The sequence below is a fragment of the Delphinus delphis genome, chromosome 4 (genome assembly GCF_949987515.2).
Source record: "Delphinus delphis chromosome 4, mDelDel1.2, whole genome shotgun sequence".
NCBI classification, from domain to species: domain Eukaryota; kingdom Metazoa; phylum Chordata; class Mammalia; order Artiodactyla; family Delphinidae; genus Delphinus; species Delphinus delphis.
This window is the reverse complement of record NC_082686.1, coordinates 111,859,866-111,877,599: the sequence shown is the minus strand read 5'-3', so window position 1 is coordinate 111,877,599 and position 17,734 is coordinate 111,859,866. Positions and strand designations below refer to the sequence as shown.

Genomic DNA, 17,734 nt, shown 5'->3' with positions numbered 1-17,734 from the left:
ACAGGCTCCGGACGCGCAGGCTCAGCGGCCATGGCTCACAGGCCCAGCCACTCCGCGGCATGTGGGATCTTCCCGGACCGGGACACGAACCCGCGTCCCCTGCATCGGCAGGCGGACTCTCAACCACTGCGCCACCAGGGAAGCCCCTGGCATATCTTTTTGAAGAATGAAGTTGAGAGATGAAATTACAATCAAATGTTCTGACAAATTCAGACAATCATTAACTACTTCAACTTTAAACAACACAGTATAAATTTAAGGAAACACATAGCACCTCATGATTCCTTAAGTGCTTCCAGTGACTACAGAGTCTGCCATTGTTCCTCCTAGTCAACAAGTACTATGAGCATTCCAGAAGCAGGGGTTGCACCCTATATATTCTAAGTGGAAGCTTGGGACAGTCTTAAACTCAGAATCTCCTCACACCAGTCCACACTGGTACAGTATTTTCAGAGTCTGCAAAGCCCTCCCAGAAATACCTTTTCAGTAAATCCTCTCAACCCCATGAAGTATTATCCCCATTTTAGAGGTCAGTACAATGAAAGCTAGAATGGTGGTGATTTTCATCCACCTCGTGTTTGCTTAGTATCTATTATGTGTTAGGCAGCCTGCTGACTGAGGATGGCCCCTGCTTTTGAGGAGTTTTCCGTTCAGCGGGAGAGACAGAAATTGTAAGAGGAAGCACAGGGTGCTCAGCGCTTTGAGAGACGCACACACAGGGCGCTGTGAGAAACAAGGAACTCCTCCTGGGATGTACGAAATTCTTGCCAGTTGAGGTACTAAGGGCATGGGGGGTGTGGGGGTGGAAGCGTGTGGGAAGAGGGGCTGGCTGAAGGGACGGCACGCACAAAGACTCACAGGGAAAATGTGTTGCCTCTGAGGAAGGACATTTATTCACTGCTCTTTGAACTGAGCACCTCCAAGTGCTGGGCTTGTGTGGAGAGATGAGGGCCCCACCAGACTGCCAAGTCCTTCCCCTCAAGGAGCTTAATTCTAAAGGCAGAATAGACAATAAAAACGTAAATCAAGTAACAAAATGACTGCAGAGTGGCGAGTGCTATGAAGGAAATAACCCAGGGCAGGGAGCAAGAGGAGCTGGGAGAAGCGGGTTTTGGAGACAGCAGTCAGGGAGGCTTTGGAGAAAGCGCCTATGGCAGGCACGGTGAGAGAAAGGGACACCAGGTAAACGGCAAGTGCAGCAACCCTCACAGGTTACAGCTGGCAGCACTCGAGAGGCAGAAAGGAGGCCAGCGCGGCTGGAGCACGAGGGAAGGACGATGATGCCGCGGGTGACAGAGGCGGGCACCGGGTACTGAGGGCCTCGTAGGCGACGACAAGCAATTCAGATTTAAACTGAGAGCAGTAAGGAGCCTTTGAGGGCTTGACGGTGTTTAACTTACATTTCTAAAGGGTATCTCCGGAGGCGCTGTGGAGAATGAATTAGTGGGGTCAAGAGTAGGAGTCGTCGTACCAATTAGGAGGCTACTGCCAGAACCTAGGTGAGTGACTGGTCGGCAGCCGTGAGAAGGAGAGAAATGGTTGGACCTGAGATAGGCGGCAGCATGGAGAGGACCTCCCGATGGCTTGGATACAGACGTGTGGGTAGGAAGGAATTAAGTATAACTCCTAGCAATCGGCACACATGACGCTGTCCTGACACGGAACCTAAGCAAGAGGGAGAATCGGGAGTTCTCTCTTGGAAACGTTCAACCTGAGATGCTTATCAGACATTCACGTGAAGCTATTCCATAAGCAGTTCAATATGTAAGGCAGCAGCTCTGGGGAGAGGTCAAGATCAGTTCTGAATGCAGGGGTCACTGGTCTACAGATGGTACTAAAAGCTTGAAGTTGAATGGAACAGTCTAGGGAAGAGCATGTTGAGTGAGAAAACCCACATGGAAGTCCTGGGTGGGGGGTGGGGGGGGGCTTTAGAAGAGGAAAAGCCACAAGAGTAAAATGAGATGGAGTGGCCAGTGGGCAGGAGTGTCAGGTCAAAGAAGCCAGGAGTGGAAGAGGGAGGGGCCAAGTGTGTGAAATGATGCTCAGGACTAAGGAGGTCACTGGCAACCTCTAGAGCAGGAGAGCAGTTTCAGGGAGGGAAGTGGGGATGGAGAAGGTTAGGAAGATGATGGGAACAGTCACTGCAGACAATTCTCACCAGAGGTGTCTGCGTGAAGGGGAGCAAATGTATGCAGCAGTAGATAGGGAGGATATGGAACCAAGGTTTTGTTTTGCTTTAAAGAAAGAATAACAGGATGTTTCCATGCTGACGGGAAAGATCCACCAAGAGGGTCAGATCACAGAAGCCCCATCCCTGGGGGCAAGAGCCCTACACCTCACCTTCTGGTCTCTAGTCGCACATTCCAGCTCCTCTGCTGGGTCTAATCGCATGATGCTCTTGTGCCGGTGTCCTTCAGGGCGGCCAAGTTCTAAGCTCTGCTCTTCTCTCTCCTTGCCCTCCTCCTCCTCAGCTCTCCGTGGCTTCAAATGCCCCTGCACCTTGAGAGCTCCGTCTCCCCTTTAAACCTCTCCTCAGAAATGCAGATACCAAGATTTCCACCATGTGTCCCCAGGCACCCACACTAACCCAGCCCCAGGCTCCACCCCCACCTCGCTCCTCCCCCTGTGTTTTGAGCAAGAGAAGGCTTCCTGTCAAAGTCCTTCAGCCCCTTTACACACTTCGGCCCAACCTCACACATTACCAGCCCAGCTGGCTAATGAGAAGCAAAACCAGTACACCAACCTGGATCACTCTGAGTCCGAGATCCATGCTTCCACTACATACAATGCTACTGCTCTCAGAGGAAGTTCCTATAGTTACTTTATTTTCAACACGAATCATAAAATCTTTAGTTAGTCTACAGCTATTCACATTTAAGTCAGCATGAGAAAGTATCACTTTACGATAATAAATATTAACATGAGAAAAAGTCTAGCAAAGTGGTTTATTTACAGGTTATTGCTGGAAAAAGTCCTTCGAACAAACCAGTGCAGTGAAAACACCTTAGAGCTAATATCAGTTTCTCAGACTCCTCATGGCAGCTTTATTAGTACATCTCATCTTTATGGTGTCTGTATGTTCGGCCTTTCAAAGAGCCGCTACTTCACGATGACAGTAACTCTTCGGTGTTTATTTTTATTTCCAAGTTTGTGATTTTTTAAGAGGCTACTTTAGGGCTGTGAATTGTTTCACTGTCTTTTCACTCTCTCTTTTTAGTTCTTCAATATGTGCATCCAGGCGCTCTAGAATGTGATGAGACCTCAGTTCCTCCTCTTCCAAAAATCTTGTGGCTATTGAACCAAGAGGAGACAGAGGCAAGGGACGCTAGAAGAGAAACACATTTTGACACACATAAGTTGAATAGTATATTTCTAAGACACATTATTCATGATATTTTCTAACTAGCAATATTAAAAGGTGATGTTTTAAAAAATGCTTTCCTCTGAAAGCATTTGTATATCCTTCTATACCCCAGAAGAGAAATACTTAATGCCTATTATTTCAAACACACTTTTAAAATCTGAATGTTACTTTTGTTTTAAAGCATAGAAAAGCTACCTATAATAAATTAGGTATCAGTTAAAATCAATACTTTCCTTCTTCCAAATTTTGAGTCCACAGTGCCTTATCTGAAACCACTGGTTTCAGAATTTAGATTTTAGAAAGGTCACATGTACCAAGTTCAGTCAATCCTCATTTGCAGTAGTTATTTTCTATGAAAGTCATCTCAAACACTGAATTAATGAATATTGAAACATTGTTCTTATGGGAAACACACACACACACACTTCACATGGACTATAATCCTAACTCCTAAAAACAACTCATCCAGTAGATTCTATTTTCTTTATTTTACAAAAGAGAAAACATGGTTGAGAGTGTTTAGTGACCTGCCCGAGGCCACCCCACTAAAGGGTGCCAGAGTCGGGGTTCAAACCCTGTTCAACGCCAGCATCTGAGCTTCTTGCACTGCACTGTGCTGTCCCCCAGGGGCTCCATCCTCTGGGTATCTCAACTCAGCACAAGAGCTGAAACAAGAGGGCAAAGTGCCACCTTGACTGACCTCAGCTGGAAACATGCAAGTCCAGTGACTCAAATTTTGTGCACCTCTGCACACGTTCACGAATGACTGTGGAAGTGCTCATGAGTACTGCTCAGGGGTTACAGTTTAGTGAGTAGACGAATTCGCAAATACAGACACATGAGGGGTCAGAGGTAACTCCCATAATCAAACACATTGATATTTCTGAAGTAAAATGCTAAATGGGATCAATAAAATCTATACATACTATCACATCAGCTCAGTTCAGGCCAGGTGAGGTTTCAGCGCCAAATAAGTTTTGCTGACAAACTTAGGAAGAAAGTTAGTTGTCAGGACTTTTTTGGATTTCAGAAATACATATATTACATATATTTTGACAACTAAAAGAAAACCTTCCCATGGACTTGTTGGCACATTAAAAAGTCAAAAATACTGAACTTTCTCAGGTATACGACCACGGGAGGTTGATGGGAATGAATGGCCAGAGGCGAGTGCTTCAGCACAGAAGGTAAAGAAAAGATGGTGGAGTGGAGTCCTCACAGCAGCTGTGAGAACAAGGGGCCAGTCCACATGGAAAGGCAGCCTCTGACACCAGGGCCACCACTGTGTGGCACCCAGTCCATGTTCTAGACACGTCAGATGCAACTCCTTCCCCCGCCTCTACCCACCTCTTTCCCTTTCCAACCGTTCCTTTTCTCCTTCCCCACTGTCTATGCCCCAGGACTATCTTGGCAGGCAGAGATATTCCTTGAACCAATCATCCCAACACAAAATTGACCCTCTCTGAAAAAGGCAGCAATGGAATTTCCCATTCAGGCTAAAAAGAAATGAATACCTATAACTTATGTTATATTTCTTAAGATGCATTTTGAAAAGTAGTCGTGGACAACAGTGTCTTCACAAGCAAAACCTTAAGACAGAAATAATTGAGGATAACAAAGGCTGCTTAAGAGAGAGAACCAGTAAGGGGGGTGGGAGGGGGAATACTGCTCCACCTTAAAATAAAAAATAAAATCAAACTAAATAAACTTAATACACTAGTAAGCTCAGCAAGTCTCCATACCGAATATATAAAGTCTTCTTGGTCATTTATACTTTCAGAAACAGTGTCAGAAAAATTGGTTTCATTTGTATCTAGCACTGAAGGCAAAGAGTGAGTTTTGCACAGAAAGTTAGAAGGCAGAGAGATGGTGGAGCAGCAAGGGCTGATCTGATGACTCGGCGGGGTGAGGCCCCAGGACACAGCCTCTACGCTATCCAATGCTTGTCCTTGCGTAGAATGAAGACCTGCTTTGTAGTGCTCAGCCTCCATCCCATCATGCTTGCGCTGGCCACTGGCTGGCCTGGATAGCAGATGAGAAAATCAAACAGATAAACATTGTAGCAACTTTCCTCTTTTAAAACATACTTGTTGTTGAAGTTCACTTAAACTCACAGGACCAGGCTAAGAAGGCTGTAATTTACCAAATGAGCAGCTGGCTCCGACCAGATGGTCCTTCCTTCACTCCGGCCCCAATCCCCGATCCCCACCGCCAGGCCCCCGCCCCCCACACACTTACAATACAGCAAGGAAGATAAGCAAGCTGCCAGGGTGACCCCGTGTGGTTGGTGCTTAGGATAGAGGGAAGCACTGTGCAGAGAGAAGGCCCTTACCTTCATCTGGGGAAGAGGTGGGAGTGGGGGTGAGGGTGTCAGCAAAGGCTCCCGGTAGGAAAACGTGTAAACCGTACCGTAGGAGCTGAAGCCAGGTGGTTTTCCACTGAATGCTGACTTCTTAGGTAACAGTCTATCATTAGTTGACCAAAAATACAAAAGAAGCTTTTTACAAAAAGCCAACTTCTACTTCTTATGGGGCAAGTGGGGCTGGAGAGGTAGGAGGCGGCATGAGGAGGCTCAGTGGAATAGGCTGCCATTTACACCTACATCCAGAAGCCTCGATGAAAGTGCTTAGAACCCCTGCACCTCTTAACCTAACAGCTTTACTTGTGCACGGTGTACTTCAGGATTAAACAGAGTCCTTTGACGAAGGTTTAATTTCTGTAAATTGGAAATTATTCTCAAAGAAATGAGAATTATATTATAAAGATATATATTTTAAATAAACTATGAAGAAATTTTACTTGAACTCCATATTCTTGAACTCAGGTACTCTGCTGTGTGTTGGTTTAAAGATCCTGTCCTGGTTTTTTTTGCAAATCTGAGTAGAAATCTCCAGCTGAGCTTTGGTATCCATCAAATCTTTCTGTAGTTGTTGATTTTCAGACACTAATTTATTTAATGCCTCAGTATAATTCTCCTGGAGGTCTGCTAGTGAAACCTCTTTTGCCTAATAAAAAAGAATACTAGAGTCACTTACTTTATACAAGAATAACTTGTAATCTGTGATACTGCTGTTGGAAAATTACTTTCAGCTATGACTAGTTAATCTATGGCTTTACTCAGGAAAAAGTGAAGATTTGGTTTTGGTCCCCTAAAAGAGAAACAACGTTCTGTTTCTTACAGTGAATAGGGGCAGAAAACGAGGAGCACAATGGGCTTCCCTGATGTGCCAAGGAATATCCAAGGAACTGGAGGAAAGCTGGAACTAGGATGGAAGAAAGCTATGGATGAGAATCAAAAACAGGGAAAAAGAAAGAAAATAGCAGCCATGGATTCTTCCTCAAGAAAGAGAACGTTGAGCTCAGTGAAATAAGTCAGAAAGAGAAATCCAGATACTGTATGTTATCACTTAGATGTGGAATCTAAAAAATAAAACCAACAAATGAATATTACAAAACAGAAACAGAACTAGTGGTTTACCAATGGGGAGAGGGGAGGGGGGGCACCAGATAGGGGTAGGGGTTTAAGAGGTACAAATGCATGTATATGTATAAATAAATAAGCCACAAGGATATATTGTACAGCACAGGGAATAAAGCCATTATTTTACAATAACTCTAAATGGGCTATAATCTATAAAAATACTGAATCATGTTGTACACTTTAATGTAATATTGTAACTATACTATACAATTATACAACTACGCTTTAACTTAAAAACAAAGCTACTGATTAAAAAAAAAAAAAGGAAAGAGAAGGTTGAATAGCCCCAGAACACCTGTGGAAGAAAATCAAAAGACCTATTTCAAAGAAAGAAATTTGGACATAAGGCTCTGAAAAGGAATTCTGGCTGGCAGGGACAACTTTTAAATAAACAACTCTCTGGTCTTAAAGAGTTTTACGTAATGTTGGCACCTATTCTGGTATGTGAAATAAATTTGGACATGATAAGGCAGTATTCAAGGATAAGGTAGGTATGACTACTCTGATCTGGTCTGAATTCTGTGATTATTTATTGTTCTTCAATTCTAGGTGTTTCCTGGTAATACAGTACCTAAAAAGACAGAGGTCTGGACCATTTTCTTCTAATGACAAAATATTTTCATTAGCATTCTGAAAAATTATGGTTATCTTCTTTGGAATTTAATTCGATGTTTAGCTTGGTCTTTTCTATAAAGAACTTTCCGAAAATAAGCTGGTAAACAGTGGTTTGACAAACAGAATGTACCTAGCAAAAAAATAAATCTTAAAATAAAACCATTTAACTATCTGTTCTAGCAGTGACAGTAAGTTACAAAATGCTAAAATCTCAAAAAAAAATTTGCAGGACATAGGAGTTAAACTATAAACTACTGTCAATTTTTATTTTTACTGTGGTAAATACTTTATCAGAGCTATTGCTTTTACTATTAAGATATTAGATACTTTTATTAAAAGTTATTTAGCTAAAATATTCATTTGTAAAAGTAATATCACCTTCCTCCAAGGTAAAATGCAAAACGGCACTTTCTAATAATTGTTCTTAATACGTACACCATGTTTACACTGTGTGTAACTTCAAAACCAGAGGAAGTATAAACTGCTAACAGGATTCTCCCCCGCCAGAGTCTGATTTCTGATGTCATTTAAATATACTTTTTAAAAGAAGATAATGTTTGCTTTTGCCAGGCAGGCATCTTTTAATTTTTTCTCAAATTTATTATTTTACTATCAACAATTACAGATAAATGAATGTGGAAGGTAATATAAAAAGTGCATAGCAAGCACACACCTTGCTGTGTAAAGAAAGGACATTATCACCACTGTTAGATAGAGGTTTCAGGAGAAATTAAGCTGAACAGATTCTCTGGTCATAGTCTGGCTTACGCACCCCTGAGAGTTCCCAACTATTAAATATGAATAGGTAATCACTGCATAAGATAAGATTCTGTCAATCAGCTATTGCCAAATCCTGAGCCTTCTGAAGATTCTGTGGTGCAAATCAGATTGGTTCTAGGTTTTCTCCACCACTAGCTTAGTACTGGGTTAAATCAGGGCATATAAAGTCATTTTCCTCCCTCCTTCTCTTCTTCCCTTCTTCCCTCCCTCCCTCCCTTCCTTCCTTCCTTCCTTCCATCTTCCCCCTTACAAAATGTTTAGCTGTTGTCTCCTCTCCCACTTTTTCCATCCTTGTAGGTTTGTGCTTTAAAAAAAAAAAAAAAATCCTTTCATTATAGTTTTAGAGGGATTTGGGGAGGGAGCGAGATTAGATGTGCACATTCATCTGCCACCTTAAATGATGGCATAATATTTCCTAGTATAGAAAGTCATGATTAACCATCCCTCTATAGATTAACATTTAGTTTTTTTCAAAATTTTGGATATTGCAAACAACACTGAAATGACCATTTTTATGCCTTTGCTCCTACAGGATGGGTTCTTTGGGAATGCAAACTGATACGACCTTTCTGGAAAACAATGATGATCAAAATCAGAAAAGCACATGACTCAGGACTTTATAGGCTACATGTATTTACATACAGTTTAATGGATATTGCTAAATTGCCCTCTAGAATAGCTATGTCAATTCACTTTCTCATTAACAGAGCACTGAAGAGCCTGTTCCTCTATATTCCTGCCAACACTGGCTATACTGGATTTAAAAAATCACTGTCAAGCCAATAAACAAAAGAATATTTATTTCTTTTGTTTTGATTATTAGAGGGGTGTAACTGCTTTTCTTCATTACTGGATTTTTGCATTACTTCTATGAATTATCTATTTATGTCCTTTACCCATTTTTCTACTGGATTCCAATCTTTTTATTATCTTTACAGGAAATCCTTATATATTAATATTTTATATTAACCTTTTATCTGTTAATAGATTGTTTTCCTCTAGTCTATTAGTCTTTTTTAATGGGGTCTTTTGTCATCCAGAAATTTTATATTTTTATGTTGTAAAATTCCTTATGTTGTAAAATTCTTTATGGTTTTGTGACGCTAAGAGAGTCTCACCCTCTCAAAATATTATAAAAATGGTCCCCCGTATTTTCTTTTAGCTGAAATAACGTATTCATGTAGTTTTTTGCATGTTCTGCCACCACAGCCTCCATAATCCATGAGTGTGGAACTAAAACTACTTAGGAGCAAACAGGGGCATTGTGTCACCATGAATCTTTGGAGGCACACACTCTCTGGAAATACAGAAAAAAATAATTTCTACAATATCTGGGCATTTGACCTACATCAAGAAAAGATGGGTCAGATCAGATGGGTCATTTTGAAAATTACATAGATTTTATAACAAAATAGTTCAAGGAGCATCCACACAGTTTATAACTCACTGTAGCTGATCATGTTCTCTGGTTTCACAGCAGTTTGTTTACATTTCTTATCCTCCCTACTAGATTACCCTCAACCTTGTAAAGGCAAGAATCTTACCTTAATTCATCTTTGTGTCCATTACGTTGTCTAGTAAAATACTCTGAACATAAAAGATTCTAGACTATTTGATGAAATGAACTATATCTTGTAGAAATATAACTAAAACCAAACTATTTAAAAGATCATATACTTTATAATGAAAAGATATTGTGAACACAATAATTTCAGTAATAATAATAACAGCATCAAACATTTATTATATATTTACTAAATGCCAGACACTATGCTAAGCCCTTTACATACACTCTCCCTATTAAGAACACATTATGTATTTTATCACATACATAATATTTTTTTAAATCTTCCAATTGCTGGAGTGGAGAGTCATATTTTGCTCACTCCCATCACTGTCTTGACTTCTTTTCATTTGAGAAAGTTTTTGCAGAAGGATTGTTTCATAGTTTGATCTTAACTTTCTCTTTACAATATCAGTATTTACAAAGTGATTTCTTTAAAGGCTTGGATAGTAGAAAAACTTAAGTTTCTATTTATGTACCTCATGTAAACCCAATTCCAATTTCATCACCATTTCAGAAAGACGATGATTTTCTAACTTGAGTGACTCCAACTGAGCCAAAATCTCCTGAGAAGGGAAAAGCAAAAAACAAATAAAGGTAACAAATAAATCAAGCGCATCTTATAAAATTTTTCCACATGTAATTTTCATTAGGCGAGGTCACATTCTTCATTCATATATACAAATACTTTCTGAAAGGTTGTTGAAAAGGTGTTTCAACATGAATTCATATGCATGCAATTAGAATACTATTCTAAGAAGATGAATCAGGCACTGGTAACCCCCAGCACTCCTCTTACTGGCCTCCACCTCCAGCATCATGTGGACTGCACTCCTTTCACAAGGCAGTAAAACTTATTTTCAGTCCTCATTCTCCTTAGCTTTTCTGCTTAGCCATTCCTACTTGAAAAGATTCCTTCCTTCCCTGCCTTCCTACTTCCTTTGTGAAAACTACCTGATTTCCTTCCTTATTGCTACTTTTCTTTTTAGCTCCATTCCAACACCTTTTTACCCTAAATGAGTAGATACCTAAGTTTGGTGCAAGTCTCTCCTCTTCATACTCTATGCCTTCTCGCTATAATAGCAAAGTCTCTCAGGGTTTCAAATGCCAACTTCATGCAAAGATTTCCACAACTAAATGTCTTACCTTGATTTTAATCTTGAACTCCAGGCCTTCTGTGGAATTGACTACTAGATATTTCCATATGGAAGTCCAGCCTTTATCTCAAACCAGTGTCCCAGCTTGCCCATTTTATGTACCCTTTATACAAACTCATTATCCTCCTCAAACCTGCTCCCTATCTTTTCTGTATTTCACTAAAGAGCATCACTTCCCATTCAGTTGCCCAAGCCAGAATCCTGAGTGACATCTTCTCCTAACTCTGTCTAACTCATTCTCCTGGTCCAATCAAATACAAAGCCCGGTCGATTTTCTCCAGAATGCATCCATTTCCCTCTGCCTCCCTGGCGCAGTGCTCGGGCCACAGTCTCGCTGCTGTGACAGCATCCGAGTCTCTTTGCCTCCTCACTTATTCTCCACACGACAACCACAGAGACCTTTTACTCCTGCACAGGGTGGGCAGGCCCTTCAGGAGCAGGTCACTGCTTTCCAGTCTCATCCCTGACCACTCGCCCTGTCTGAACTCTGGTCTGTCACAGCGAACGTGGCACAGCCTTAATACACACCCTACACGCCACAGAGAGGGTCTCTTCACTTGTCTCATCTACTCTCACCTCCCACCAATCTCCACTAGACTGCTTGTTAACCAGCCTACCCTTAGCCTGAAGAAGAGGGCTAATAAAAATTTACTAAATTAACTACTATGGAATATACCTTTAATAAATTGAATCTTCAAAAACAAACTTCAGGGGCTTCCCTGGTGGCACAGTTGTTGGGAATCCACCTGCCAATGCAGGGGACATGGGTTCGAGCCCTGGTCCGGGAAGATCTAACATGCCGCAGAGCAACTAAGCCCATGCGCCACAACTACTCAGCCTGAGCTCTAGAGCCCGCAAGCCACAACTACTGAGCCCGCGTGCCACAACTACTGAAGCCCACACGCCTAGAGCCTGTGCTCTGCAACAAGAGAAGCCACTGCAATGAGAAGCCCGCGCACTGCAATGAAGAGTAGCCCCCGCTCACCACAACTAGAGAAAGCCTGCACACAGCAACAAAGACACAATGCAGCCAAAAATAAATAAATTTAAAAAACAAAGTTCAAATAAAGAGAATTTTTGTTCTAGTTTCACCTTGTGCTCTACTGCTTTTTCTTCTGCCTTTTGCATCTCTGCTTTGAGTTGCTTCTCCATGTCAGAGGAAGAACTTTTGGTGGAAGCAATAGTGATATCTCGCTGATGTAACTCTCGAGTTAGCTGGGAGATCTCCATCTTCATTCCCTCTAGTACAGAACTGTAACTCTGTTCAGCCTGCAAAATCTGTTCTTTCAACTACAAAGAAATAGAAGGCATTAAAAATTAAGAGAAGACATGTTAGATAGAAAAATATAATAATAAAGCAATTTTTACCTTACCTTAAGACATGAATTTTTCCCTGATTAAATCTGCAGAAAATTAGCAATTTACCAAGCTGCATATCTGTACTGAAGGTCAGGTGGTTATACCCACAATTACCTATTAGATTTCAAAACAGGGAGAGATGCCTTACTCAAATGCTGAGAACCAGTATCAAAGTCGAAGCCACATTGTTTAGAGGACAGCACCTGTCACCTTCATTCTTTTTCTAATTGCAAATCTAAAAATTTTGCTTATATAGTTTCCTGGTCCACAGAAGACAACAGAAAGGCAAGAGGAAGAAAGGGGCTAGAAGTAATCTAAAAGAAGTAATAAAAAATATGAGTCAACAAACAGGACAGCCAGGGCCCACTAACATAGAGACGAACTCTGCACACTTCAAATGCCAATGAGGATATAACTACCCACAGCACAGAAGAGAATACACATCCATCACCACCTTTGGTCAGTAAGAAAATATTAAATGCCAGCTCATATAATATGTTCATGTGCTTGTGCAAGCAAGAAGGTGCGTAGCTTCTAGAAAACTTTTCATCAAGGCACATTTAAAATAACGTTGTAGAGTTCAAAGGGGCAGGCTTCAACTCTCTTGAAAATACTTACACGGCATCCCTGGGGATGACACAGAAAGACACTCTCCTAAGCACCTTCCAGGTACTCTCTACTCGTGAGCATCAAATGGCCTCTGGGTTACATTTTTCTCTCATTAAAAATAATTCCTGTAACCTCTCAACCCACAGCTCAGTCCATAAACACAAAGGGCTTTGCGATCCCAGGCATGCGGACCTTTACCTTCTTAATCTCTGCCCTGTACTCATTGTTATGCACTTCCATCTTCTTTAGTTCTTCATATTTTTCCATTAGCTCTTGGCTCAGCTGTTTACATGTCGTACTCACAGATTCCAAGCTGTATGACAAAATTAAGGTCACATATTTAAAATAAAACAAAACCCTGAAACCCACAAATTGAGTTATCTAACCTTACCTTCTTGATGTCCAAGAAATACCCTTAAACATCACCTCCCACCCCAAAATAAAACTCATTTCTGATTTCCTTATCACTGGAGGCAGCTAAATCCAATTCACACTTCTGGAGATACTTTTGAGTTCTGTGTTTACCTATATTCTTTCTCTCTGCTTAGAATATTACTGGTTACAAAATTCTCAAGATTATAGCAACTTAGGTAGTTTTTTTCTCTCTAGTTGTACAGGAGCTGCATCATAATCTCAGTCTTCACCAACTTAATTACAATCCCATCCTACACACAGCTGCCAAAAGAATCTTCTTCAAAGAGTTTCCAACTTGTCACCCTTACTTAAGAATCAATCACTCATCAGATACAAGAACCTCAGGGGCACCATACCTCTCTTATCTCACAGCTCATATCTACTAATAAAGTCTTTTTGCCGCTAAATTGCTAGGCTTTACTGTCTGCCATGTGCCATTTGCTAAGCCTGACTTCTTGTCTCTTCACACACCATCCCCTTGACCACACAGCACCTTCCCCTCCTACCAGGCAATGGATAGTCAACACCCTTTCAAGAGTCAGATCAACATTTACCTGGATAGAGCCACACTGACCCTCATTCCTTAATTACCTTAAAAACAGTCTATTTTCAATTGTTAGAGCTTGAATGTAGACATTTTCTAGAATTTTCACTTTAAATTGCTCTTAGGTCCTTTAATGTGCATATTATGTTTCTCGAACCACAAATTCTATGATTAAAATAATGTCTTTTACTTCTTACCTCCCTCTAACCTTGCCCACCATACCCTTATGCCCTGCATCATTTGGTTCCAGACTGTTCAATACAGGCTTAATAACTATCTAGGTTGTTTCACCCACACAGCCAACTTACCAGATAAGCTATCGTTCAAAAATACCATCTCTACAATACAACAACACAGAAACAATCACTTAAATTCCTACAGTTCCTGTTTCAGGGAATATTCTGTTCAAACTGAACAACACAAATAAGCTGTCTAAAAGGGTTCATTTTTCTACTTGCCTTTTGATACAGAAAAATAATTTTGAAAGTCTTTGTTTTACTACTGAACACTGGTATTTGTATCCATTTATTCCAACTTTACCTATTTCTAAAAATCCTAGAATGCTTATTTATTTGGTACTTAGAATGTGACTACAGTGTGTCAAACATTGAGGTAGAGCGAGAAGAAAATCAGATAATCTTGTCCTATCTACAGATGGGAAAATCGAGGCCTAAAGAGACTAAAGTGTACCAGGTCACAATGCAAGAGGCAGTGTGTCAGAAACAAGAGGCAAGCCTTCAGGGCCTGCTGAGAGCACAGCAAAACATGTAAAAGATCACTAAAAAGTCTATCAATGGAAAATCAGGATAAAAAATGTAAATATTAGTTCTAATGTCAATAAGAATACTAAGCTTTTACTTTATTCAATCTAAAGTATGCAAATATACCTCAGTAATGGCAACTAAGAATATCTTAAGTATTCCAAGGTGAGAAAGAAAGAAAGCAAAAACTCTGTGTGTGTATGCATGTATATTTAATATGTAAAGAAAATATTTAGTGGTTTGCAAAAACAGAAATAAAAGATATATTACTTAAAGATAGGACAAAAAACTTATTACTGTACTTAAAAGGGTAAAACAGCAATTTTTTGGTTATCTGTTTGCCTAAAGGCTAACAGTTTATTTATTTTATTTTTATCTTCTACACAGCAGAAAATACTACTTTACAAATGACCATGATTTACGTTTAAACAAAATATCAAACTCTTCCCAATCAGCAAGTTCAGCGGGATGATAAAAAAATTCACAGTATGGTGATACAAGTGAGCTGGGCATGGTATAGCGTAAGTCAGGATTCAATCAACACACTAGGAAATATCAACAGCATGTCAGCACAGAAGGAAGGAGCACCATGTGTCCAGGGAGATCTTCCCAAGAGCAGCTCCAGTGATGTGGCTGGTAGAGGGGAAAGGCTGCCTTCTGCACAGGAGAAATGTGAAGATGTACAGTCAGTCAATAGAGACACCTCTTTTGAAGAATTTGGTTTTAAAGGACAGCAGACAAATACAGAAAGAACTTGACAGGGGTATAGAATTAAAGGAGGATTTTCATTTTTTTCCCAAGATGAGGAATATTAAAACATATTTTATACTAGTGGAAATGATTTAGCAGAGATTAAAAACTTGATGATGTAAAAGAGAAAAGGAGAAGCTGTAGAATCAGTATGTAAGTGGAGTCTTCGGAGCACAGACATCATCCACTGATTCATTCACTTTAACAGATTAAGGACACAGACAGATTGCAGGCTGACTGGTAGGTTTGGTGGTAAGAATATTAGGAAGTTCTCCTTTAACTGAGATTTACAGTTCTCCTTTAATCTCAATGAAATAAGAAGTTAGGCCATTTGTGAATGATAGAGAGGAAAAAATTTTTTCACTTGTTATATTAGCTTACTTTATCAATATGATGATTGAAAATAGTTTCTAACAATTTGAGTGTTTCTGAAATGTATGTAATTACGTACCTGACTTCCAGACGAGTCACTTCTGCCTGCAGAAGTTCTTCACTAGTGTGGGTAAAATCCAGTCGGGAGAGCACATTCTCTAAGTCTCCCTGCCCTTGAGAGGCATACCTCCTTTCTGCCTGAGACTCCTCCAGTGACCTATGGGAAGACACAGAAGGACTGTTAAACGCCTTGTATCTTTGCAAACAAAAGCAACACACAGCCAGTTCATATTTCCCAACTCTTTTTGGTAATGAAACTCTTCAGAACTCTTCAGTTTGTTTCCTGATTTACGAAAAAACAAAACAAAACAAAAAACTGGGCGAGTAAAGAGGCAGAGATGATGCTTCTAAAAAAGTCAGCAACAGTCTACTCCTTTCTCAACTGGGATTTGGCCTGTTTTTCAAGGGAAAAAGACAAAATGGCAAAATTCACCTTGTTGACACTTGATACCTTGAGTCAAAGAAACTGAAAAGTTATAGACAAAAACAGAAATGTGCACCAGACTTAAATTATAAACTTCAGAGCAACAATTCATACATAGAAGCAAAATTAACTTTAGGAATTTTTTAAAGGGCTATCTCAATAGCTGGCTTATTGATGATAAGCAGCTACTAAACATGACCTGTTCTACCAAGGAAGGGAGGCCTCCCAGGAGACGTAGACTATAATTCCTTTCACGTTTGCAGTTTTGGCAAGGGTATGGATTGACAAAAGGGTTCCTCACTTTCTAAACATCAGAGTCTCTTGGTTAGGGGACTCAAACTGTAGGCAGAAAAAACTAATCATACAATACTTTCTAAAGATATAAAAATTTAACTCAGAAATTAACACTGAATAAGAAAACCCATAATATGATCAAACACAAAATTATGACTATGCAATATTAAAAATGGTGCTTAATGCTAAACCACCCCGTGGCTAAGATTAATAATATTTAAGATTAAATATACCTTATGGTCTCTACTGTGTGTTGAGTGTCAGTTGCCTTTAATTTTGCTTGTAGCTTCTCCTTTTGTATTCTTGTCTCACACATGAAATTTTCTTGAGTCTGAAGAGCTGCCTTCAATTCTCTCTTTTCTTCTTGCAGAACCTGCAAAAATACTCAGAAAAAAAGTCAGATGTTATTAAATTTTTCTATTTCATGAGAAAACGTAGCCAGGGAATCAAACTGTAAGTTATCTAACAGGCACCATATTAATAAGGCCTGTTATTAATATCTGATCCTGTTATTAAATCAATATATATTGGCTACAGAGTAGGGAAGAAACCATAGATTTTGGAACCTAGTTCCAGGTTCATTAGTCTCTCTTAAAACACACATTTCCTCAGTTACAGTATATTACAATTTAAAAACATACCTCTAACAGTTTTTCAGATTCCCTCAATTTTTCTTCTTTTTGCTGCTGGTCTTGCATAATAGTCATATTGGTTCCAACCAAGTCATTGACCCTCATGGTGAGGCGCTCTATTTCCAACTCATTGGCACAGATGGTGTCATTGGCCCGCTCCAGCTTACTGCTCAGGTGCTGAATTTCCGATTGGCTGGACAGCTCCACAGACTCTAATTTTTGTTTCCGATTGGCAAGCTGAGCCTAGAAACACACAAATTAACAACTGGTAAAAGTGAAAAGGTAAAAGAATAATCAATGAATAAGGAAAACTAAAATGAAACTGAGTTTTACTTCCATAAATACATATAGCATTAGCTCATTAAAAATATATAATCCATTCATGATAAAAAAAATTTCCATGATAAAAACTAGGAATAGAGGGGAACTTTCTCAATTTGGTAAAGACGATCTACAGAAACCTTACAGCTAACATTATACTTAAAGGGGGGAAACTTGATACTTTCCCACTAAGATCAGGTACAAGGCAAGGATGTCTCCTCACACCACTCCTT

General features: G+C 40.0%; 1 protein-coding gene across 3 annotated transcripts in view; it reads right to left on the bottom strand.

Moving 5' to 3' along the window:
- Positions 1–2,811: 2,811 nt before the first annotated feature.
- Positions 2,812–17,734, bottom strand: part of CEP63 (centrosomal protein 63) — a 73,309-nt gene continuing 58,386 nt past the window's right edge. For 2 of the 3 annotated variants that reach the window (XM_060011297.1, XM_060011299.1), the window contains 7 exons: positions 17,190–17,423; positions 16,782–16,921; positions 15,850–15,987; positions 13,128–13,242; positions 12,054–12,251; positions 10,284–10,370; positions 2,812–3,325 (listed from right to left, as the gene is read on the bottom strand). In XM_060011297.1, coding sequence (XP_059867280.1) covers positions 3,167–3,325; positions 10,284–10,370; positions 12,054–12,251; positions 13,128–13,242; positions 15,850–15,987; positions 16,782–16,921; positions 17,190–17,423 — 1,071 coding nt within the window. In that variant the 3' untranslated portion in view covers positions 2,812–3,166. Of the gene's footprint in view, positions 3,326–5,106; positions 5,387–6,163; positions 6,370–10,283; positions 10,371–12,053; positions 12,252–13,127; positions 13,243–15,849; positions 15,988–16,781; positions 16,922–17,189; positions 17,424–17,734 lie in introns of all 3 variants that reach the window. The other variant, XM_060011298.1, reaches the window with a different exon arrangement.